Source organism: Astatotilapia calliptera, chromosome 3, assembly GCF_964374335.1.
Source record: "Astatotilapia calliptera chromosome 3, fAstCal68.1, whole genome shotgun sequence".
Taxonomy (NCBI): Eukaryota; Metazoa; Chordata; class Actinopteri; order Cichliformes; family Cichlidae; genus Astatotilapia; species Astatotilapia calliptera.
Genome location: NC_137424.1, coordinates 19928057 through 19954741, shown reverse-complemented (window position 1 = coordinate 19954741; position 26685 = coordinate 19928057). Strand labels below are relative to the sequence as shown.

Sequence of the window (26685 nt, the reverse complement as noted above, 5' to 3'; positions counted from 1 at the left end):
TTAGCTGTATAATACCAGTAGGCCAGCTCTAATAATAATTTAGTATTGGCTTCACGGGCCAAATGTAATTAGGCTGCGGGCCAAATTTGGCCCGCGGGCCAGAGTTTAACACCTATGGATAAGAATAACAGATTTATGTTTGATTACGCCCGTTTCCAATTCAGTTCCAGTCATTCCTGGCCCCAGGAGGTTGATGGGGGTGGGAGATGGGGGGCAGTGGGTTGTAAGCACAATGTAGATGAGTGGAGGCTTAATGTACTTAAACTTCCAGTCACAGTGAATCAGTGTGTGTCAGTGAATGCATCATGTGTGCTTCATGGCTCCATCTAGTGGACTGATAGTAGAAGTAGAGCAGCTGATGGCAGCTTCCTGTGCCTCACACTGCTGTCTGACTGCATTCAGCTGATATTTGGACAGCACACATGATGGAAAGGAGGATTTTGGTTTATGTGCACATGAATGATTTGTGTTTCCTCTGCAGGTGAAGGTAGAAAGTGTGTGTGAGCTGATGTGAACTGAGCAGCATGGATCAGTGTGAGGACAGAGAGGAGGGAGTCCCTCCCTCTAAAAGCACTCTGTGTGGGGAACATGAGAGCCAGACCAAAGCTCAGAGGTGAGATGACCATCTCTAACTGTCCATGACTCTTCTCCATGTCACAGCTCAGCACTCACATCACTGCTCCATCATTATTCACACTCATACCTCTGTGTGTGTTGTTTTAAAGCCCAGAGCTGTGGGGCGTACCAGGCTCAGCTGGACATAACCCTGAAACTAATCCAGAGCCTGGACCTGAACCCAGCTGTGTTTCCTTAAAAAGCAACATGTCGAAGTATATTGGTGCAAACTTTAACAAAAGACTGTTATGTGACAAAGAGTAAGTACATTATTTTTATGAGATTGTTCATCATGTCTTTAATTTAATGTTTCCAGTTTTTCCTTCCTGTCTCATGAAGCTGTGACATTTATTGTTTTTCTTTTAGGATCAATAAGAGGCCAGAATCTCCTGGACCTGAACCCAGCTGTGTTTCCTTAAAGAGCAACGAGTCGAAGGATGCTGTTATAAACTTTAAAGGCTGTTCTTCTGCTGCTGAGAGGTAATGTGTGTCTAGATGTTGTTCCTGACTCTGTGTTTTTGAATAAATCCTCATGTTTAATATCAGCTCAGCTCTTTTTCACACATTTCTATGTTGGTATGTGAAGCGGTGTGTGTTGGAGTGTTTCCACAAACACAGCAGTCAGAGTGGAAAGAGTGGATGTTGTAGGAGGTGTTTGTGTAGTGAAGAGGCTGAGTGTCTGTAGGACTCCAGCTGCTCCAGCAGGTGTCTCCTTTGTGCTTTGCTTCAAACACAGTGTAGGGAGGAGCTTCCACTCAGGTCTTTCAGGTGTTGCTGGATGGAGGAGGACAAATAGTTTGTCCCTTCAGTGACACTTCAGCAGCTCAATGTTCTGGGAGATGTTTGTCTTTATGAAGGTTTATGGATTCTTGTTCTTACTTTGGTGAAACTGAGCAACACATTTTCCATCTAACATTTAAAGTAAATTTCCAGGTGAATAAAAGATCTGCAGCTGCAGCCTCTGTGATGTTTCACAGTCTGAAAGTAACAAATTCAACCAGAGTTCAAACAAAGGCTTAATATACGTGTGTGTTTGATATAATGCCAACAAGTACAAACAGGTGTTCTTACAGGTCTTAATCACAGAGGTCTGATAAGTCTGGTGACTTTCACACTCAGCAATTTTGCTGCCTTTTATTTTATATTGGCCTTTTTAAAGCCCTTCAAAGTCTCCCACATTCATACAGAGCTTTTAACACCAAACTCCTTTACAGTCCTTCTCCTCTCACACACGATCACACGACTGATTTGTCTGCAGCAGCTGTGTTACTGCTAGTATTTTATTATGTGTGTAATCTCCTCATATTGTTCCTGTGGTTTAGTTTGACTTCCTTCTACAAACTCAGCTGCTCTGCTGCTGATACACGTCTCCATGAATATGATTGATCAGATGCTGCCAACACCATGTGTTTCATGTGAGCGCTCAGCTGAAACCCTGGGTTGACTTATCGAGTTAATAACAAGCTTCACGTGACTGTGAATGCTAAAGTGAATCCAGATAAAGGAAAGAGACCCTGCTAATGTTGGACTCACTTCTTAGTGTAGATCCCAGGAGGAAGTTCAACATAGCCATTCTTTGTGCTAGCTCGACCAAACCTGAGAGCACAGTGCAGGATAATGATCATCATCTGTCTCTGTCAAGGACATTTAAAATCCACAAATAACAAACATAATTATATTTGATCATTAAAAATGATGATTAAACAAAGTGTCAAACATACTTAAGTAGAAGGACTGATGTTTGTGTTAAAATACCCTCTTAAAGCTGAAATAATGATTCAACTTCTTTACTCAAGTAAAGGTAAAAGAGTCCAGGCTCTGAAATGTACTCACAGTATTAAAGTAAAAGCTCCATTTTTGAAGGAAATTTCTGCCAGTTTTTGTGCAAAGTTACCTGAATTTCTACCTCCAACATTAATAGGAGAAAATTATCTGAACTTTTATTCTAATGAATTTAATCAGCTTGAACATTTTGTAGCACAAAAGTAGAAAAAACCCAAAGGGAATCAAAAATAGCTCCGTTTGCTGTTGCCTGCATTGTAGATGGGCGGCTTTGCCTCAACACCTAAAAAGGAAAATGAGTTTAGTCAAGTATTAAAGTGGGATTGAAGAGGTGAGGAAACCAGAGATCAGGTGTTGTGGTGCAGCATTAAGATAAGATGGGGCCTGATTATTTAAGACCTTGTATGTGAGGAGCAGCCAATGAAGGGAAGCCAAAACAGGAGAAATCTGCTCTCTCTCTCTCTAGTCCCTGTCAGGACTCTTGCTGCAGCATTTTGGACTAACTGAAGGCTTTTCAGGGAGTTTTTAGGACATCCTGATAATAATGAATTACAGTCGTCCAGCCTGGAAGTAATAAATGCATGAACTAGTTTTTCAGCGTCACTCTTTTTAGCGTTTTTTAACAACAAGCTTCTATCTATTAGGGCTCTTGTCTCGCCGACTGCTGCCTCAGATCAGAGTCTTTCTCCTGTGTGCTCAGCTGTCTTAGAGCAGTTTGATCCCGTCTCCCTTAATGACTTGACTGCGGTAGTTCGTAACCTAAGATCATCACACTGCCCCTCTGATTGTCGCCCCCCAACTACTCTTTCACAGATTGTCAGGTTGGAGATCGGCCTATAATTAGCTAAGACAGCTGGGTCTAGGGATGCTTTTTAAGTAAAGGTTTAACTACAGCCAGCTAGCGATGGGTACCGTTTAGATTTGAAAACCTGTTAAATCAGAATCAGTTGCTGATGACGGCTTTTTTCTTTTCCATCAATCACGTATAATCTTAACTCAAAGTGAACATAGACTTGATTGAAGTAACTCAGATCAGCCAATTCAAAATGCTAATTCAATCAACTCTGAGTTCATGGCTAGACTCAGTTTGTTGGCCCTGCACCTTAAAACTATTCCCTGTTTGTCCCTCGTGTTTTTTGGATATTGTTTTTTCACATCTTATGTCACGGCTAGCGGGGCGAGCCATGTTGAATTTAATAAAGGACCCAAGATGCCGACACTGCTGTGAAGTGAGTGAGCTTTATTGAAACGGTGAAGTGCAGTGGAGATGGCCTGTGCAGAAGCTAAGATAACCTCTACTGAAAAAACCAAAAAACTAACCTGAAACCTTAAACGGAGACACGGGGAGACAACACAGACGAACCAGCAACAAGCAGGAGAAAACAAAGGGCTCATATACACAAAAGAGCCATCAGGGAATGAGAAAAGGGAGACACAGCAGGATTCATTGGACATAACCAGACAAGGGGAAGCAAAAGTAGACACACTAACGTAGGACATGGCACTGTCAAAATAAAACAGGAAGTGAACACAGAGACACAATACTAACACAGTACAGAGGGAACACAGAAACCAAAACCTCAGAACTAGAAAATCTTAATCAGAATGAAATTGTAACAAAAGACAAGAACAATCAAAACAAAACTACTGAGTCCACAGACTCGGGACATACATCGGCTCAAACTGTGGTCATAAATATTTTGTACTTGTAAATCAGACTGTGTAGTTGTGAACTGAGTTTTGTAACATTGTAAAACAAAATATCTGGAAAGTTTATGTTTTTGCGTTCATTGATTTGTGTGTGTAAAAATGTAAAAATGTAATAAATGTAAGAAACATTAGAACTACTTTTGCTGACACAAAGTTTGGCGAGCACTGCAAGTTGTCCCTTTAAACCAGTCACTGATATAAAGAGAGCACCTTGTTCCAGGGCATCTGAGCATGGAGGGAAAGCTTTATGCAGGAGATGGTAAGAGCTGTTGGGACTAAAGAAACTGACCAGAAAACTACAGACATCTGGAAACTGAGTTGTTAATTCTCAGTGGGATCAGCAGGACTAGCAAAGCTCCACCATGACAGTCATCTGATTGACTGAACCCATCCAAACATCACTTCATGGACCTTTAGCTTGTGTCTGTGTGTGGGCAGACATAACATGAGCTAATTATACATTACTCCTCCACAGAGTGGACCAGCAGAGAGCAGAGGTTTCCACTGGTCAGTCTGCACAGCAACATCAAACACACCTGGACTCTGTGGTTATGGTTTGTAGTACTACGTTTACATTTGTTCTTTTCAGTCACCTCTATGCTGCACTTTGTGGACCAGAGGATTGTCAGTGTGTCCAACATAAGTCAGAGTTTGGGCTCCATGATTTCAGTCAGATTGGGGTGACTGTAGCTCAGGAGGGGAGCAGGTCAGCTACTAGTTAGGTTTGTGAATCAAACCCTGGCTGGAAAATGTACTGGGTAACGTACTAAACCCAAGCTGCCCTCTGATGCATCCATCAGAGTGTGAAAGAAAGTATTTAAGCATAGAACAATGTGCTTGGTTGAATGAGGCATGTTGTATAAATGCTTTGTGTGCACAGAGTATCAAAGAGAGCTATATAAGAACCAGTCCATTTACCACTGGGTAATTCATATAGTTTTCTTTTCCAGCGGCTGGAGGACAACATCACCATGTTTGTGAAGAACGAGCTGAAGAAGATCCAGAAGCTTCTGAGTCCAGATCACCCAGAAACTTTAAAGAGCCAGATGGAGGATGAGGAGATGTTTGAAGGTGAGGATGAAGATGACAGAAAGAGCTGCAGAGAAGCATTTCTGAAGATCACACTCCACTTCTTGAGGAGACTTAAGCAGCATGAGATGGCTGACCATCTGCAGAGCAGTAAGAGAATTTCTCTAAAGACTGAATATTGATCTTTCCTAATAGCTCAAGAAATGGACCAATAGACATTCATCCTTTCAGGGTACTGAAAGGCTATGATATTTATTATATAATATTTGTTTCTGAATTTCTTACCTTCAGAAATATTTGCTCCACTCTGTAAACGTGAACTTAAAGCCCAACTGAAGAAGAAGTTCCAGTGTGTGTTTGAGGGCATCGCTAAAGCAGGAAGCCCAACCCTCCTGAATCAGATCTACACAGAGCTCTACATCACAGAGGGAGGGACTGCAGAGGTCAATGAGGAACATGAGGTCAGACAGATTGAAACAGCATCCAGGAAACCAGACAGACCAGAAACAACAATCAGACAAGAAGACATCTTTAAAGCCTCACCAGGAAGAGACGAACCAATCAGAACAGTGCTGACAAAGGGAGTGGCTGGCATTGGGAAAACAGTCTTAACACAGAAATACAGCCTGGACTGGGCTGAAGACAAAGCCAACCAGGACATCCAGTTCATATTTCCATTCACTTTCAGAGAGCTGAATGTGCTGAAAGAGGAAAAGTTCAGCTTGGTGGAGCTTGTTCATCACTTCTTTAATCAAACTAACGAATCAGGAATCTGCAGGCTTGAAGACTTCCAGGTTGTGTTCATACTTGATGGTCTGGATGAGTGTCGACTTAATTTGGACTTCAACAAAACTAAAATCCTGACTGAAACAAGAAAGTCCACCTCATTGGATGAGCTGCTGACAAACCTCATCAGAGGGAACCTGCTCCCTTCTGCTCGCCTTTGGATAACAACACGACCTGCAGCAGCCAATCAGATCCCTCCTCAGTGTGTCGACATGGTGACAGAGGTCAGAGGGTTCACTGACCCACAGAAGGAGGAGTACTTCAGGAAGAGATTCAGAGATAAGAAGCAGGCCAGCAGGATCATCTCCCACATCAAGAAAGCTCGAAGCCTCCACATCATGTGTCACATCCCAGTCTTCTGCTGGATCACTGCTACAGTTCTGGAGGATGTGCTGGAAACCAGAGAGGGAGGAGAGCTGCCCAAGACCCTGACTGAGATGTACATCCACTTCCTGGTGGTTCAGGCCAAAGTCAAGAGGATCAAATATGATGGAGGATCTGAGACAGATCCACACTGGAGTCCAGAGAGCAGGAAGATGATTGAGTCTCTGGGAAAACTGGCTTTTGATCAGCTGCAGAAAGGAAACCTGATCTTCTATGAACCAGACCTGACAGAGTGTGGCATCGATATCAGAGCAGCCTCAGTGTACTCAGGAGTGTTCACACAGATCTTTAAAGAGGAGAAACAACTGTACCAGAACAAGGTGTTCTGCTTTGTTCATCTCAGTGTTCAGGAGTTTCTGGCTGCTCTTCATGTCCACCTGACCTTCATCAACTCTGGACTCAATCTGCTGGAAGAGCAAGAAACAACTTGGAAGGTGTTTCAAACAAGAAAATCTTCAAAGAAATACTTCTACCAGTGTGCTGTGGACAAGGCCTTACAGAGCCCCAATGGACACCTGGACTTGTTCCTTCGTTTTCTCTTGGGTCTGAAGACTAATCAAACTCGTTTGCAAGGCCTGATGACACAAACAGGAAGTAGCTCAAAGACCAATCAAGAAGCAGTTCAGTACATCAAGAAGAAGCTCAGTGAGAATCTGTCTGCAGAGAAAAGCATCAATCTGTTTCACTGTCTGAATGAACTGAATGATCGTTCTCTAGTGGAGGAGATCCAACAGTCCCTGAGATCAGGAAGTCTCTCCACAGATAAACTGTCTCCTGCTCAGTGGTCAGCTCTGGTCTTCATCTTACTGTCATCAGAAAAAGATCTGGATGTGTTTGACCTGAAGAAATACTTTGCTTCAGAGGAGGCTCTTCTGAGGCTGCTGCCGGTGGTCAAAGTCTCTAAAAAAGCTCTGTAAGTTATGAAGTTTTTATTATTTAATTTGGTTGGTATGTTATGAAAAACACACTGCCATGAACCTCTGTTTTGTTTTTGTCAAAATCACTGTAATATAATCACTGTACCTTTATATACATGTGACTTGTATTAATGCTGCTGCCCTCTTGTGGCTAAAGTGTAATTATGTTCTTGTTATTAGGGAGGATTTGAGAGTAAGGCTACGTTCACACTGCAGGCGAAAGCGCATCAAATCCGATTTTTCTGACCTTTATAAATCTGACTTTTTTGACCCTATGCGACCCATATCCGATCATGCTATGACAGTGTGAACGTCGCGAATCCGATATTTTCAAATCCGACCTGGGTCACTTTCGTATGTGGTACTGAATCCGATACATATCCGATGTTTTAGAAAGCGACTGCTGTTTGAACGGTCATGTCGCATTAAATCCGTCTTTTACGTCACCAACACAAGAGAGACGCCAATTATCAGCGCCCGATAAGACATCGCAAACGCTTCCTGGCCATCCCGTGTAGATGTCAGTGAAACTGTTGGGAAGACAACGTTGGAGAAACGTGAACATTTTATTTGTACTGTATAATCTGCAGATTCTGACAGAAATCTGCAGCCATCCTTTGAAGCACCGCTCCTCTAAAACAGCAATAAGGATCATTATTAGGTTATCTACATTATTATGTAAATAACAAAATAACTTAAAGCAAAAATTGGGAAACGTAAAGTCCGAAGTCTTCATATTAAGGGTCATCTGTCAAACAATATTCTTTGCTCTGGGTCTAAACAGAGCGCGTTGTGTGTGAAGTCTTCTTTTGCGCATGCAAATGCACAAATGCGTCCTTCATTTCCCCGAATTTGAAGGATTCGTCGGGTGTGTCCTTCGTGGCCCACCATATCCCAGAATTCATAGCGCGGCCCAGCCAAATTTCAGCTGCCAACAATGGCGGCTGCTACTAAGTTTTCAAATTACTCTTATTAATCTTTCTGGGTCACAAAATAAACTTTTAACATATTTTCAGGCGAGAAAGTAGCTGTGTAAACTTCAAATATCTGCTCGGTTTATCAAGACATCGCATATTTGCAAAAGTGTGCCGACGTTTTCGGAGACGTCTGTTACCCACCCGCTCGCTAGCAAGCCGGGGGGTTCAATGGTCACTCCAGCCGGCGAGAGCAGCGGACGCCCGGCTTCATCGTTTTCAGACCCCGCTCTTTCGCTACTCAGGTTAAACATGATATATAAGTCACCCGGATAACTTAAAAATGTAATTGTTTGCCTTTTTTCTGTGTTTTATTTGTTCCGGAGTAAATCGGTTTGGCTGAGATCAAAGTTCCTCCGGGATTTTCACACAGCTGAATAAACGTTAAACAGGAAACTGATTAAACAGAAGTGTGAGACGGTCGAGAATTTACGCCAGTGTCCTGTTATATTTTAGATAGCAAGGAGCAGACGGCCGAGTTTATTAAACTCCACCGACACAGCGGTGACGCAAATCTGAAGGCTAGACCGTCCCATTTCACAGCCTCGCACTTCCAGCCTTTTCGGTCTTTGAAGGACCCGGCCCACGTAGACCGCGAATACCGGGTCCTCCGAAGGATGCAGCCGACGTTTTGGGACACAGCTAGTGTGCGATGTTCTTTCAGTGTTGCACTTTGTAGACGCTCCCTGAGCACTGGTCTCACAGCCAGCTGCACATAGAGACCAGTGTTGTTAGTCCAGGTCAGAAGATGACTTGTTGGAATGAAAATGAGCTTGTAGTTTGTCTGCTTTAATAATGTGACTGGAAAAAGGTGTTGGACTTCAAATATGTCCATTTCTTTCACACTTCACCTTTAAAAGTGAAGCCTTGTGGTTCCTGGAAGGAAAAACACGACTTTTTCAAGTCTTTGTCCTGTTTTTATGAGAAATGTACGACTTTAATGTGAAACATTCAGAGTTTTTTCTCTTGTTGTGTTTGTTTGAAGCTGCTTCCTGTTGGCTTCAGCTGTTTGGAGTTTCCATTTTCTAAACTTCTACATTCTGAACCTTCTTCAGCTCTGAACAGATGATGAAACACTGAATGATTTCAAGCTCACACTTTGTCTAATAAACTTACATCTTTCATTCTTTATACAGATTGTGGGGCTGTGGTTTGTCAGAGATCAGCTGTGATTATCTGGCAGCAGCACTGAAGTCCAACCCCTCCCATCTGAGAGAGCTGGACCTGTACGACAACAACAAGCTGCAGGATTCAGGAGTGAAGCATCTGTGTGGTTTCCTGGAGAGTCCAGGATGTGGACTTGAAACTCTGGGGTCAGTCAGCATGTTTTAGTTGTGCTGAGATGAATATGATGTGAAAGTTGTGCTGACACTAAACTGCAGACATCAGGCTGATATTATACTGATCCACACTGAGGATCTTCATGGTAAAGTCTGTTTTCTTCTTCTCTGGTTTAGTCCATTGACTGCAGCAGAACAATGTTCACATTTCAAACCTTCAAAGAAGAAGAAAAATCCTCCACTGGATAATTCACTGTGAAACTCTCCAACTCTTCATTCCTCCTTAAAGTCTGTCTGACACTGAAATCCAAAGCAAAATGTGCGTTTGCTTTACAGACAGCAGTCCAACACAAACATACACACATCATCCAAAACACAGTCCAACATCCAAATCTCCTCCACTGCCAGCATGAATGATGGGAAAGAGAAGGAGGAACACTCTGACATTCAGGGTTAGAATGAGTTTCATGAAGCAGACTGTGAAGATCAAAGCTGCATTAGAAAGCTTACATGAATGAATGAGTGGACAGAAGTGGACAGAGATCATCTGAAGCACTTCAAAGGCTTTAAATCAGCACATTTCTCTTTATTCTTTATCAACTCTGTTAGTTTCTCAGTTTTCTGTGGAATGAAGCTAACAGCAGGCTAATAAGATGCTGACCAATAGGTTTCTATTAAAGGTTGCAATTTGTATATGAAAAAGTGCTTTGGCTCAGCAGGGATCAGCTTACAGGTAGAATACAGCTGCTGGATGGGATTAGCATGTCATAGCTATCTACCAAACTGCTAACTGGGGGATTTCAGGCCATCTATGGATCATTTTTGCTAACTGTTTATTCAGCTTAGGCTCACAGGGCTGCAGCCTGTGCCCTAGCTGTCATAGGGCAAGAGGCGTGGTCCACCTGCACAGGTGAGCAGTCCATCACAGGGCCAACAGAGAGACAGAGAAGCACTCTCTCACATCCACACCTACAGCCAATTTAGAAGCACCAATGAACCTAAGCAGCATTTCATTGGACTGTGGGAGAACATCCAACCTCCACAGAAAGGCCAACAAGCTTCAACCTACAACCTTCTTGCTTTAAGGCACTAGTGCGAACCACTTTTCCCCATTTCAGCCCAAATCCTGCATCTTCCTGTTTCTGACTCCAGGCCAGCTCCACTAAAACTTTCTCATCAGACACTGCCACCTAGTGGAGGAAGTCTTAGTCCCATTTGAAGCTTCAGATTACAGTTAGTTCCTTTACAAAGAGGTGGAGGTGGTGGGGCCACAGCACCATCATCACTGAGTGCCATAGGACACTTAACCTTTGTTTCCATATGCTGGGAACTTCCTGTTGTTCCAAGGAGGACTGGAAAATGTGTGAAAACCTCCCAGTCAGTTCCTCACAGCACACTTCAATCATTTCCCTCCCACAGCATCAGGACCAGGGCTTTTTCTCTCTTTGCTCCCACTAAGAGATTTCCACACAAACACCTCATCAGTGGGACTCTCAGAGCTACCAGCCCTTTGCTACAATCACAAAGCTCTTCATTGAAATCAATGATATCAAAGCTGGAATCAAATGAGTCCAAGTCTTCTGCTGATTCAGCATCACATTCATCTTTGCTCCTTGTTCTGCATCCCCACCATGGACTTCATTCCTTTCCAAGCCAGCCTTGAGTGTCCTTTATTCAGCTCATCCTCTGCTTTACTTTTACACCTGATTTTAGCTGCTTTATCTCTCTTTCAACAAGTTTCTGTGCCTCAATCTTTTTCTTCTCTCCCTCATAACAAGACAGCTTCTTCTGCCTGAGAACATGTTGGAGTGATTTACTAATCCAGGGCTGCTTATTGGGGAAAATGCTTCCTGTTTCCAAAGTAATCCCCATTTTTCCAGAAAGAAATGCAAGTAGAAATCGATGATCTAAGTGAGAACATGAGCCTTTAACAATAGCAGCAAAATATCTCTCCAATCTCAATACTCCCTCTCTCGACCTCTGGAACACCAGAGGTCACAATACATTGTGTTGGGTCACTCCTCGGCCCACTCAGCTGCTTCCATGTCCATCCATGGCATCATGGACATCGGGGTCACCACTCCCGCTCTGACCCTCTCTAGCCGTCCTCTGGCTCAGCAAATCAGACAACCTCATGTCATCTAAGTGGCCCAGTAATAAACACCAGCTCCCCCTCGAGAACACTCCATGCGTAAGATTAGGTTTTTTCTGCGTCCCTCTCTTGTGGTCCATCATGCCTCGGGCCTCCAGGATCCTCACCCCCCTGTGGTCGCCGAGATCTTCTGTAAAGCAAACAAAACACCTTTTCCTGCACCTCCCTAACTTATCATCTTTGGGACTCTTTAATCAAAAGCCTGATCCTAATTATCTTCTTGACTTATTGACTTGTATTTATATATATTCTTCAACGTTACTCATCATTTTAAAACTCTTAAAACGCTGCTTTCACGTCCCTGCATGCGTTTCCTGTCGCTTGCCTTATCTAATCATCAACATCCTGTACACAGAAGTCTCGCTGCTGCAAGGCCTCCACTCTGACCTAGAATCTCCTTTCACAAGAAAATCATTATAAGCGCCTATTCTACTAAAAGATCCAAAAAAACAACCACTTTAATCAATTAAGTTTAAACATATAAGCAATTACTCCTGCATACATTTTATCACAGCTAAACGCTGCCTTGAAACAACTCCTGTGTGTTAACACTAACTTCATTTTAAAACTCACATTTCCTATGTTATAGCCTGTTTTTGGTACAGCCTTTTTATTTCATCTTGCTCCTTTGATGTAACAATACCTTCTCATTCTAGTTTATCAGACTTAACCAAAATATATGCTTTCCTTCCTTTGGTCCTTCTCTAAAGCAAGAAACTCCTATTCAGTTCCTCTTTTCTGTCACTTGTTACAGGGCCAGCTCAAGTTCAGTTAAACGCTAAATTAATTTGAGGCCTTTTGCCTGGAATCAATACTGTCATGTGTGTTTATGGACTCTATATGTCTGTAAGCGTGTGCAATCCTTCAATAACTCATATCATCCTCACAGTAGATTGGCTAATCATAGCGCTAGCCAAAGGCTCGTGACCCACAAGAGACGAATTGAGCCACAACTCCCTTAAAGGCACAAAATGCAATATGTATAAAAAGTCATTTCTACGTATAAGCTCTCCCCTTTATCCTAAAAATAAATCTATGTAATATCTGTATGTGTGTCTTCTATTCATTAATGTAATTGTCAGTTATTTTCTCTCTTTATTTTACCTTCTTTTTGTTTACCTCTTTGTTTGTGACGTGGACATCCCTAAACCATCCTGAGTTCCGGCTTCAATTTCAACCCAATTGTACCCTCTATTCTCGCAGTCGAACTCGTCTGGGCTTCACCTTCCCACTGGCCCCTGTGCCCTTCTCTTAGTGTCCTTTGTTGTCTTGTGATCCCCAGCAAACACAGTCTGTTTCTTCTCTGTTTCTTCTCCGTTGCTCTTTTCAGTATTTTCCTTTTAGATTAAATCCCAGCCTGGCAAAATATCCCATTCAGTGTCTTTAAACAGTTATGTCACACTGTTCTTACCAGCCTGCAGTTCACCGTGCATTTTCCATCACGTGCTTTTCTTCCATGCTGCTGCTGGTATCGTCAGTGTAGTTTCAGTTGCACTGTCTTTTGCCTGCTGTTAATTCTTGAAGTCCACGATGTTCTGTCGGTCTTCATCAGGAGATTAACTGTCCTATGAGCTTCTTCTCAGGATCGGGACAAGTGGGAGGTCGAGCTGTAAAATTTTAAGCCAAAATCTGGCCTGTTTTCCTCCCAATTCTGTTAATCAATGGTTTTGTACTCAAGATTCTAGGTTGAAAGAAGTCCACCTGTATTGACACACTAAAGCATACAATTAATATCCTTTTCATTTCTTTTCTTCAAACCTCCATTTGCTTCATCTGCCTGGAGTTTAACTCGTATGTTTCTCTCTCTGTGTGCTCACTTGTCACAGTCAGTTCCTTTTATGGGCATGCAAAGTTCCTGTCACACACACCATTTCCTGTCAACCTTGCAGCTGCTCAGAACCATATTTTCTGTTTCTATCTCTCCTGTTTTTTTTACAGGCTAATAAAACTCTTGTTTTACTAAGTCTTGATCTAAAACAATTCACCCTTATTTCACGCACACACTTCTAAATATACTAAATTCTTTGCGTTTGTCAGATCGTCTCACACACACACCGCCTTTTCTCTCACACTTCCACTTCTGCACTCACTCTACTATCAACTTTCATAGTGTTATTATTATTTATTATTTTGTACAAATCACACCCAATCACTCAAAACCTGCTACTCACAGCATTCACACACTTAAACTGTGACAAGAGTTGAGGAATATACTCACAACACGCTTTCCTAAGAGTATTTCAGACATGCCTTTCATAATCAGAAAGAGCAAGTCAAAGAAAACCATTGAAACCTCTATTAATTCTCACAGCACACACATAGAATAGAAAAAATAAAACACACCAGCATTTATTGCTGATGAGAGGTTACTCCTAAAAGTAATATGTTAGTCTTAAATATATACAGTGCACTCACTATATTTATATATCAAAACTCAGTCAATTACTATACATCCACTACGGCAACTCAAAACTTTATTTATAGCCCTCTAATGAACATAAATGGCGTCTTAAACACACACTCAACAATGTTTGCAGCAGTATTTGTAAAACCAACTGTGGTTTAAACAGTTCACTGCTGACTAATTTGCATTTTCACACTCACACACACACAGTCTAAAAATAGCTCCAGCACTGCCTCAGACTCCTTTCACACAGAGATCTCTTATTTTATATTACAAAGACGTCTTATATTTACAACCACTGTCACATCTGTCAGCTTTAGCGCCTAAACAATTTCGACAAATTTAAGTTAACGGTCCAACCGATAAAGTCCAACTTTTTTGTGATCAATTAACCAGTATCTGTCCAACAGTTTCTGGCCTCATCTCTAAAATCCCTAACTCAATTTAAAAGCGTCAACCAACCCAAACTTTGCCTGAAGCTCTATTTTTGGCATTTCACAGCCAAGGCTTACCCCGAAGTTTTAAGTTAAAGTTACACGCCCGAAGTCCAACTTCTGCTGGCCAAAAAAGCGCAGACTACCGTTACAAACGGTAAGGAGACTCTAACTCCTAGTTATTCTGGAGTGCCCCAAGCTCCACAGTGACCAACTGACTATCCCTCTTCGAGGACAATGCCTAAGCGTCCTTGGCATTGGCAAGCGTTACCTCTGAGCACTGCGCTTCCTATCAGTCCAACTGACGTTCTTGAATAATTTATAATACTTTGGAACAACAGTAAAACAGCCAAAAAAGTGTAAGACTGAAGCAGGTCCAACCTTATAACCAATACGGGCTCCACCCCAAACAATAACCAAATTCCCTAATATACTAAAATCACTCAGCAGTCCAACTGCTTTCCACGGTCCAACCGTATTAAATCCTTTAGCGGTCCAACCGCATTCAATCATTTTTAGCAGTCCAACTGCATTAAATCCTCAGTACTGTCATGAGATTCTCATCAAAATCAAAGCAGACATTCCCCAGTAATTTCAGTGAGTAGACTTTAATTTGTAATGTCCAATTTGGCACACTTTGGAAATAATTCAACAGGTAGTGCCTTACCTTTGGATAAGCGGCTTAGAACAACAATGAGAAAAAGAGAGCTGATTATTAGCTCATCAAAACACAAAACAAAATCACAATGAATTATCGGTTAATTTCATTTAAAAGAATTCATTAAGTATTTATGTACAATTCAAATTAGTTAATTACATATTTTGTTGGTTTGTTTTCTATTTTAATTATTTTACTGACACATTTAATGAATTATTTAATGATGTATTTATTTAATTCACGTTGCTACTCCTGGCCCTGCATCGCTGTTCATAAATACATTTTATTTGTCAGCTTCACCCATCAAAGTCAGGGGGCGGGGTTAATGCTGATCAAGTCAACACCATTGCTTTGGTCTGGTGGGCGTTCTTTTAGTGGGCTTTTCTCAATACTAAGTAGGCCTACACACCAGGGTTTGGACATGTGTGGACCCAAACTATACTTTTACCCTTTTTTTGTCACCAAATACACTTTAATATTTTCTAGACAAGAATGTAGTGGCGTAATCTTTAACCTCTTTTGGCTCCAAACAGAAGTGACAGACTTGAGCAGGGTTCATTTAAAGGCTGACAGAAGTGGAGTGGTGATGGGGAGATGTTTGACAGGACAGTGTTTCAGCCTCCACAGGTTCATGTTGTGCTCCATCAGTCAGTGAAGATGAAGTCAGTGCTGATGAGGCTGTAGAGTGTGTGAGGGATGTGAATGAGGATGATGAAGATCTGATGATAGCAGATAAAAACAGGCTGCAGAGACTTTGAGCCATACAGGGCACACAGTGTGTGTACAGAACAGCTGAAATCATTATGGAGGCCTCACTGGAATATGGAAGCATCACAGTACAGCTTCAGTGAAGCTTTAAAGTCTCTGATATGAGATGAGAAATGAAGCAGCCAGAGCTTTTTCATGAGTGGAAACCCACTGTGACTGTGAGCTGCTGCTACAGCCTCCAGATTAGCCAGCAGCTCATCCTGCTCAACATGGACCTGTGGTCAGAGTGTGTGCTGGATAATCCGGCCCAGGATGAGGCCAAACTGACATGGGATGAAATGTCTGTCACATAATTGAGCTTAGTGTAGTTTCATTTCTGCACAATTTAACAACAACCAAAACTTTGTTCTGTCTTTTCTATGTTATACTGTAGACTTTCTTTGATACTGTGTCCAAAAGGAGCAGCTTTTACTTTGAAGGGGAGGCGTCTCTGTTTCCTCTTCAGGTTGGATGATGGAAGCAAATTAGTAGCTGTGTCCCAAAACGTCGGCTGCATCCTCCAGAGGCTGCATTTGAAGGCCGATTACATCACAGCCAGGCGATGAAGGCTGTCCGTATTTGTCGACTCCTTCAAATGTGCCCGACAAATGCGTCCTTCATTTCCCCGAATTTGAAGGATTCGTCGGGTGTGTCCTTCGTGGCCCACCATATCCCAGAATTCATAGCGCGGCCCAGCCAAATTTCAGCTGCCAACAATGGCGGCAGCTACTAAGTTTTCAAATTACTCTTATTAATCTTTCTGGGTCACAAAATAAACTTTTAACATATTTTCAGGCGAGAAAGTAGCTGTGTAAACTTCAAATATCTGCTTGGTTTATCAAGACATCGCATATTTGCAAAAGTGTGCCGACGTTTTCGGAGACGTCTGTTCCCCACCCGCTCGCTAGCAAGCCGGGGGGTTCAATGGTCACTCCAGCCGGCGAGAGCAGCGGACGCCCGGCTTCATCGTTTTCAGACCCCGCTCTTTCGCTACTGTCATGGTCCGGATTTTGAGGAAGAGACTACGACTGGGATATAGTTTGGGTCAGCACAGATCATTTATTAAAACACACATTACAGTGTGGGAAGAGCCGGACTTCTTCTTCGTTTGCACAAAGACAGAAAGCTTTATAGTCATTATGACGTCACACAGTTAGACCTTACTGGCAATGATAACAGTTCCTCGCACTCAAAAAGTTCTCCTTATATGGACATCATATGCTACTTTAGAGAAAAACAAGTGTGTAATACATTGTGCATTTTGTGATAGTGTAGCTTTCAGAGAGACTATCCTCAGACGACCCTCCTATTATTACTAAGTGTGAGTGTAAACGTGCATGTGTTATATAAGTGCGTGCATGTGGTTACAGGCCGGCGTACGTGCAGAACTGAACGCAGACGGGCCTGGGTCCAACAGGACTGGTGGGTCTGAGCGGTGTGACTGCACTAAAGTGCAACAACTTAAGCAGATAACAAGAATGATACAGAACCTCAATAGACAGTCAGTGTGCATTAATATTTGCTCAGAGTAACACAGATGTAATTAAAAGATTATTCTGTCCACTGATTCAACAATGGTAAATGATTAACCAATGATAACTGATTATAAGAATACAAAATAAAATATCTCCTGATCACACTACTCAGGTGAAACACGATATATAAGTCACTCGGATAACTTAAAAATGTAATTGTTTGCCTTTTTTCTGTGTTTTATTTGTTCCGGAGTAAATCGGTTTGGCTGAGATCAAAGTTCCTCCGGGATTTTCACACAGCTGAATAAACGTTAAACAGGAAACTGATTAAACAGAAGTGTGAGACGGTCGAGAATTTACGCCAGTGTCCTGTTATATTTTAGATAGCAAGGAGCAGACGGCCGAGTTTATTAAACTCCACCGAGACAGCGGTGACGCAAATCTGAAGGCTCGACCGTCCCATTTCACAGCCTCGCACTTCCAGCCTTTTCGGTCTTTGAAGGACCCGGCCCACGTAGACCGCGAATACCGGGTCCTCCGAAGGATGCAGCCGACGTTTTGGGACACAGCTAGTGTGTGATGTTCTTTCAGTGTTGCACTTTGTAGACGGTCCCTGAGCACTGGTCTCACAGCCAGCTGCACATAGAGACCAGTGTTGTTAGTCCAGGTCAGAAGATGACTTGTTGGAATGAAAATGAGCTTGTAGTTTGTCTGCTTTAATAATGTGACTGGAAAAAGGTGTTGGACTTCAAATATGTCCATTTCTTTCACACTTCACCTTTAAAAGTGAAGCCTTGTGGTTCCTGGAAGGAAAAACACGACTTTTTCAAGTCTTTGTCCTGTTTTTATGAGAAATGTATGACTTTAATGTGAAACATTCAGAGTTTTTTCTCTTGTTGTGTTTGTTTGAAGCTGCTTCCTGTTGGCTTCAGCTGTTTGGAGTTTCCATTTTCTAAACTTCTACATTCTGAACCTTCTTCAGCTCTGAACAGATGATGAAACACTGAATGATTTCAAGCTCACACTTTGTCTAATAAACTTACATCTTTCATTCTTTATACAGATTGAGGGGCTGTGGTTTGTCAGAGATCAGCTGTGATTATCTGGCAGCAGCACTGAAGTCCAACCCCTCCCATCTGAGACAGCTGGACCTGAGCTCCAACAACAAGCTGCAGGATTCAGGAGTGAAGCATCTGTGTGGTTTCCTGGAGAGTCCAGGATGTGGACTTGAAACTCTGAGGTCAGTCAGCATGTTTTAGTTGTGCTGAGATGAATATGATGTGAAAGTTGTGCTGACACTAAACTGCAGACATCAGGCTGATATTATACTGATCCACACTGAGGATCTTCATGGTAAAGTCTGTTTTCTTCTTCTCTGGTTTAGTCCATTGACTGCAGCAGAACAATGTTCACATTTCAAACAGTGAGACTCAACGTATGGCCCGCGGCCCACACGCGGCCTGCCCACCTTTCCTGATTCAGAGAGAGGGGACCCTGATTAACTGTGTAGTGTTCTTCCTCACAGTTCTAAGTATCAGACACAACAATGAATAATCCACAGCTGACTGTCTTTAGCAGGTCAAAGGTCACGGCACACAGCAGGCAGTGGGAAATATTATAACTCTGATCATTTATCAGCACATATCCATATGTATAAAAACAAAGCTGACACTGTGAGACTTGATCAGAGGTGTGATCATCACAGCAGAGGCCTTTGTGTCAAAGTCACTGAGGATCAAACAGAAACACATGAAGCAGATTTTCCTGTTCTGGCTTTTTATAGCAGATAACCTTCAAAATATTCTGCAGTCCATCAAAAACTGAAGCGAACCATGAATCAACATGTGAACATGAGCTGATGCTGCTGAAGTGAAGCAAAGTTACAGAGGTTTGATTACAGACACAGCTGAGAGTTTGTAATCTGTCATCATTTTAAAAGGTTTACATTTCTTCAGTATATCCACATTTGCAGCTGCTACCTCAACCTCCACTTGTCCAACACAACTGCTGTCCACTGCCTCCATGACATTGTGATTTTGCTGTTGGTCTTCTGTCAGATCTTCATCAATCACTTCTGCACGGGGCACACCTTCAGACTCTGCAGCTGCATAACGAAAGCCTGTAAGATAAAATTAGACATAAGGTAAATGTACACCAATATTCCAATGACAGGTGTGTGATTCATCTGGAAGTTATGTGTGGATTAGTGTACAGTGATAGCAATTTAGTATGTTTTTAGAGGGGGGGGGTTGTTTACCTCCGATGGGTGCTCTTTTTCGCTTCCATTGCGTACGCCTTGCGTGCCGGTCCGAGTCTGATACAGGTATGTCGTCATGCCCCATGTGCAGTGTTGGTGCCCAGTCTGGATTTGTTACATCCATTTCATATGCTGGTTTGCCTGCAATAATGCCAAATCATAAGCTACTCAGTCGACATGATGTGGTTCTGCAGCATCACACATTAGCATGTTTTATCTCATTATCTATGACCTCAGCACATTGAAAATCACACTAAAAGCCTTTCAAGAGTGATATGAATTAATTTAGAACTCACCGGAAAGAAAATGCCGTGAGCAAACCAACAAAAAGCTGGGGATTGCAGAGAACTCGATATCCGCTCGTCTCACCGCTGCAATCCAAGCCTGACGTCTTTGTTTAGTAATATCGGATACATGGGATCCCTCACGTTGCCTCCAGGATGGAAAACGACGAAAAGAGAGCCCGTTATCCAGCTTCTTGCCTTCACGATCGTGTGATCTAACGTTGCAACCGACAACACAACACGTACGATCCATAGCTGAAATGGTATCCTTTGGCTGGCCTACTGTCATGGCGGAAGGGGGCATGGCCCATCTCCCGTGAGATCACGCTCCAAAGCCCTATAGGTGGGAAAATGTACCATGTCGACCAATCAAAAATGATATGGAAACATGACTGGTTGTTTAGCAAAAGGGGGAAGTTTTAGGAGTGACCGGCAAGAGAGAGCGAGTGAGCGAAAGAGAGAGAGAGTTTTGATACGTGAGAGATTTGTGACGTTTACCGTGTTTGGTCTCAAGTTAGTTTGTTGTCTTGTGTATTTAGTGTGTAGCTGTTGTTTTGTTTTGTGTGTCAGTTCTACTAGTGATCGTCACAGTTGCTGCCTTAAAGCCAACAAAGGCAGATTGCAGTGTAAACGCTGAGTGACACACCTGCTGTCAGACCTGCAGGTTTATCCCTGTGCTGTTCTCATATGTGTTAGAGTGACACAAACTATTGTTTGACACCTGATTGTTCTGTAAATAGTTTGAAATGATTATATGAAAAACGTCTGAGCCTTGGCTGCATTTTTTGGTAAATAGTACCATATAACTTTGTTGTTTGCAAAACGTGTGCGTATTTTTAAAAATGTACAATCTCTATTTGCATTTCAAGTTATGAAGATGATTCGTTAAACATGTGTGTGGTTTTTACAGTCAAAATATCACTTTCTACTTGTATTTTAAATTTTGTCTGAATTTAGATAAATTGTGCTGATACAGTTGGTCAAAATGAGAAAATAACAGATTGGCAAGATAAACTGTTTTTAAAGGTAAAATATAGAGGCCACATCAAAAGTAGTCAAGAAGGGTTAAAGGCTAAAAGCAAAGTTGTCACCAAGTACTGTTTATATTTGTGTGTATTGCTGCAGCTTTTTTGAGTATTAATTTGGTGCCTTTGTGTGAAATAATGGTATTGTGAGTGATCCATATAGTCACAAAGAATAGCCACTTGTTTCTGTGCTACCAAAGTTCCCCGGCTTTCATTCAAAATGTGTTTATCGTCAGCACCTGCACATTAAACTACTTAAACATTATAAATGTCTTCAAGCTCACACTGAGGCCTGTGGGGTACTATCAGCCACTGAGACAGTACACACATTTATATGTGTTTGTATATGAATATTTCATACTTTAAGACTGCCTGTTTATTTAAGGGAGATGAACAAAATACATTGGAATTGTACAAAATAATATCATGGATGATAAATTAAATAGATTTTAAGTAGATGCTTGTGCATTCTTAAAGTCTTATATGTTGAACTGAACTATGTGATCTGTTCAAAGCCTTAATCTTAATTTGAAGTGAAATGTGCATTTTGAGTTTATACACTATGTATATAAGGCGACCGTTTCCTTTTGCAGTATTTTTGTGTGGTGTACTTTTCTATGTCTTAACAAAAGGGGAACAAAGGTGTTTAAGTTCACCTAGGATGATGTGTTTTAATTTTCACATGGTCTTGCTTGAATTTGACCCTGACAAAGGCGTATGAACTCTGTCAGCTGTTTGGAGTTTCCATTTTCTAAACTTCTACATTCTGAACCTTCTTCAGCTCTGAACAGATGATGAAACACTGAATGATTTCAAGCTCACACTTTGTCTAATAAACTTACATCTTTCATTCTTTATACAGATTGAGTTACTGTGGTTTGTCAGAGATCAGCTGTGATTATCTGGCAGCAGCACTGAAGTCCAACCCCTCCCATCTGAGAGAGCTGGACCAGAGCTCCAACACCAAGCTGCAGGATTCAGGAGTGAAGCATCTGTGTGGTTTCCTGGAGAGTCCAGGATGTGGACTTGAAACTCTGGGGTCAGTCAGCATGTTTTAGTTGTGCTGAGATGAATATGATGTGAAAGTTGTGCTGACACTAAACTGCAGACATCAGGCTGATATTATACTGATCCACACTGAGGATCTTCATGGTAAAGTCTGTTTTCTTCTTCTCTGGTTTAGTCCATTGACTGCAGCAGAACAATGTTCACATTTCAAACCTTCAAAGAAGAAGAAAAATCCTCCACTGGATAATTCACTGTGAAACTCTCCAACTCTTCATTCCACCTTAAAGTCTGTCTGACACTGAAATCCAAAGCAAAATGTGCGTTTGCTTTACAGACAGCAGTCCAACACAAACATACACACATCATCCAAAACACAGTCCAACATCCAAATCTCCTCCACTGCCAGCATGGATGATGGGAAAGAGAAGGAGGAACACTCTGACATTCAGGGTTAGAATGAGTTTCATGAAGCAGACTGTGAAGATCAAAGCTGCATTAGAAAGCTTACATGAATGAATGAGTGGACAGAAGTGGACAGAGATCATCTGAAGCACTTCAAAGGCTGTAAATCAGCACATTTCTCTTTATTCTTTATCAACTTTGTTAGTTTCTCTCAGTTTTCTGTGGAATGAAGCTAACAGCAGGCTAATAAGATGCTGACCAATAGGTTTCTATTAAAGGTTGTAATTTGTATATGAAAAAGTGCTTTGGCTCAGCAGGGATCAGCTTACAGGTAGAATACAGCTGCTGGATGGGATTAGCATGTCATAGCTATCTACCAAACTGCTAACTGGGGGATTTCAGGCCATCTATGGATCATTTTTGCTAACTGTTTATTCAGCTTAGGCTCACAGGGCTGCAGCCTGTGCCCTAGCTGTCATAGGGCAAGAGGCGTGGTCCACCTGCACAGGTGAGCAGTCCATCACAGGGCCAACAGAGAGAGACAGAGAAGCACTCTCTCACATCCACACCTACAGCCAATTTAGAAGCACCAATGAACCTAAGCAGCATTTCATTGGAGTGTGGGAGAACATCCAACCTCCAGAGAAAGGCCAACAAGCTTCAACCTACAACCTTCTTGCTTTAAGGCACTAGTGCGAACCACTTTTCCCCATTTCAGCCCAAATCCTGCATCTTCCTGTTTCTGACTCCAGGCCAGCTCCACTAACACTTTCTCATCAGACACTGCCACCTAGTGGAGGAAGTCTTAGTTCCATTTGAAGCTTCAGATGACAGTTAGTTCCTTTACAAAGAGGTGGAGGTGGTGGGGCCACAGCACCATCATCACTGAGTGCCATAGGACACTTAACCTTTGTTTCCATATGCTGGGAACTTCCTGTTGTTCCAAGGATGACTGGAAAATGTGTGAAGATCTCCCAGTCAGTTCCTCACAGCACACTTCAATCATTTCCCTCCCACAGCATCAGGACCAGGGCTTTTTCTCTCTTTGGTCCCACTAAGAGATTTCCACACAAACACCTCATCAGTGGGACTCTCAGAGCTACCAGCCCTTTGCTACAATCACAAAGCTCTTCATTGAAATCAATGATATCAAAGCTGGAATCAAATGAGTCCAAGTCTTCTGCTGATTCAGCATCACATTCATCTTTGCTCCTTGTTCTGCATCCCCACCATGGACTTCATTCCTTTCCAAGCCAGCCTTGAGTGTCCTTTATTCAGCTCATCCTCTGCTTTACTTTTACACCTGATTTTAGCTGCTTTATCTCTCTTTCAACAAGTTTCTGTGCCTCAATCTTTTTCTTCTCTCCCTCATAACAAGACAGCTTCTTCTGCCTGAGAACATGTTGGAGTGATTTACTAATCCAGGGCTGCTTATTGGGGAAAATACTTCCTGTTTCCAAAGTAATCCCCATTTTTCCCAGAAAGAAATGTAAGTAGAAATCGATGATCTAAGTGAGAACATGAGCCTTTAAAAAGTCCCAGTGGGTGCAGTCAAAGCAGTCCCTCAGTCCCAGTATAGTCTTTGGTCCAGACTGGAACAACTGTGTGCCCAGTTTGAGCTCTCTTCAGTCCTGTGACCTGACAGACCCAGAGGGGCCATCACATCACATTTAGAAGCTCCCCTAATGGAGCCACAACACATGTCCAACACTTAGTCTGTCTTGTTGGACCAACTGGAAGAAATGATTCAAGGACTTAGTCACAGAACAGAGATTCAAATCTCCAAAATCCAACTGGCTGCATCAGGACATATAGTCTGAAACTCTGCACAGTTTCCTGTTTGAAGCTGCTTCCTGTTGGCTTCAGCTGTTTGGAGTTTCCATTTTCTAAACTTCTACATTCTGAACCTTCTTCAGCTCTGAACAGATGATGAAACACTGAATGATTTCAAGCTCACACTTTGTCTAATAAACTTACATCTTTCATTCTTTATACAGATTGTGGGGCTGTGGTTTGTCAAAGATCAGCTGTGATTATCTGGCAGCAGCACTGAAGTCCAACCCCTCCCATCTGAGACAGCTGGAGCTGCAAGGAAACAACCTGAAGCATCCAGATGTGAAGCAGCTGTCTGATCTTCAGCAGAGTCCAAACTACAGACTGAAGACTCTGGGGTCAGTAGAGTGATGGAGTGAGTGGGTGGTGCTGTCAGCAGTATTGTACTAAACACAGTCAGTATGAAACAAAGATCCAGTGTTTCCTGTAAAGCTGCAGCTTCTCAGTGAAGCTGTGAGAGGAGAATGGTGACAGGCTTCAGGATTGGACACAAACACTTCCTGTTTCTGACCTTTATGGTCACCATGGTAACGGCTGACACGCTCTGATCAAACGCTGTCAACAGCCAATCAGCTCTCTGAACAAAGCAGCACGCAGACCAATGACTGCATTCGTTTCCAAGTTTAAAGCAGTGAAGAACACAGTCTGTAGGTGAGGAAGAATTTAGTGAGAGCAGATGTTTGGATGGAATTCCTCCAGTTAACAGCTGGAACCGTCCATCTGGATTGTTGGGCTTGTTGTTGGGGTTCCTACAGAGCTCAGAGTGGACACACCAAGGTTCTTCTAATGAATGAAAGTCCAAACTCAAACTAGGAGGGAAAAACATCTTCATCAACTTCAATAAAAATCCAAAGATTAGAAAAAGTGAAGCAACAATGAGTCCTAGTACAGTCCCAGCACTGAAGTCCCTGCTGCTCTTTATACTGGATGTGCTGCATCACTGACTGACAGCTGATGAAGAGTCTCTGGAAACACTCGTTTATCTCCTCTGCTCTTCCTTCTTCTCTCTGCAGGTGGTGGTGATGATGGTAAACAGGACGGTGTGTGTGCTGAGAGAGGAGGAGCTGTGTCCTGATGATCCAGAGAGGTTGAAGCAGCAGCAGCTTGTGTGTAGAGACGCTCTGACTGGGCCATGTTACTGGGAGGTGGAGAGGAGAGCTTCATCCAGCAGTGACTGACAGAGGAATGAGAAGAAGTGCAGATGACTGTCAGTGCTGCAGAGTGAACTGCTCTGAGAACAGCTCCACTGTCAGACACAATGTAGAGTCCAGCATCATCCCTGTGTGTCCCTCTGGATCTGACAGAGGATCATCAGTGTATCTGGACTGCTCTGCTGCTGCTCTGTCCTTCTACAGTCTCTGCACAGTCTCTGTCTGACTCTGGCTTCAGACCCTCCTGGATCAAACTCACCTGGAAAGACTTTCAAACATCACTCAATAGATTTGAATACAGAATATATTTGATATATACTGTAGATGTACTGTAGAGTTGCAGTTTGTCACTTGTAAATACAGTCTGTGAGCAGCTGTGAGCTGAAAGATCTTTCTAGAAACACGAAATGTTTTCACTCTTCTGTTGCTTTTTCATATATTTCCACAACATTAATATTGATCCCACCTGTCTCACCTGTTTCATGCTTTTATACATAATAACAGGACACGTGTGATCTGAGCGCTGCTGTGGTTGCTGTGCTGCACGTCTTCATTTAGATAACAGAGATGTTAGGTATTTTAGTACCATGGGAGCATTTACTGGATATTGTTTTATAGTGACATTATGCAGGAAAACTCTGTCATTCAATAAGGCCCCTTTGTTTCAGTGTTTTTCTCTTTGACCCAAGAATTGATGTGTGAGAATCACAGGCTGGTACAAGGTTGAAATACCACAGAGATCACTCCCTCAGCTACATTCGTTTCTAAATCTCTTAGGAGACGCCTGTTGAAGGCCAGATGGTTTGTTTCAGAATTCACTAATGAAAGAACTCTTTATTTTGTGCCTTGAAAATATGTCGCTGAGATAATCACAATTGTAGCTGAACTGATAAACTACACAAAGGATGCTTCTTCACCCAAAGGCAGGAAGACGCTGCCTTATCTTGGTCTGTACTGGTTTAAACTGATAATCTGCTGTCTCATGAATTTTACCCTCTATATAAACTGTTGTACTTGTGAATAAAGTTGAGTCAATTTGGGAAGACAACCTGAAGCAGTCTCTGTTTTCTTGTTCTCCCAAGCTGCTCCCGAGCTCGTACTAACACGCTGAATGGCATGCTTGAATGTTGCTTGAGAATATATTTGACTGTGTTACAGACTAAGGGACATTCTCTGCTGATAGACGTCCACGCCTCGGAGGAAGTCGATCCACGGATTAGGCCCTGGAAACCGTTTCCTTCAATTTTGGTGTCAGAAGTGGGATCCTGACGAAGGTAGGCACGTGTCTTTTATTTTATAAGACTGTGTTATGCCTTTCTCAGTGATCCATATAGAAACGGGATACGCTGACGAGGCCTTCTTCAGTGGCCCACATAGT

General features: G+C 42.4%; 2 protein-coding genes across 2 annotated transcripts in view; both read left to right on the top strand.

Moving 5' to 3' along the window:
- LOC113015973 (NACHT, LRR and PYD domains-containing protein 12-like) overlaps positions 1 to 25778 on the top strand; it is a 748422-nt gene extending 722644 nt beyond the window's left edge. The window contains exons 11-12 of the mRNA XM_080295075.1: positions 24321 to 24494; positions 25170 to 25778. Coding sequence (XP_080151201.1) covers positions 24321 to 24494; positions 25170 to 25179 — 184 coding nt within the window. The 3' untranslated portion in view covers positions 25180 to 25778. The remainder of the gene's footprint in view (positions 1 to 24320; positions 24495 to 25169) is intronic.
- On the top strand, positions 5154 to 7223 carry LOC145426185 (protein NLRC3-like). The gene is made up of 2 exons (XM_080299731.1): positions 5154 to 5286; positions 5428 to 7223. The coding sequence occupies exons 1-2, from the start codon at positions 5154 to 5156 to the stop codon at positions 7221 to 7223; spliced, it is 1929 nt and encodes a 642-aa protein (XP_080155857.1).
- Positions 25779 to 26685: the final 907 nt, after the last annotated feature.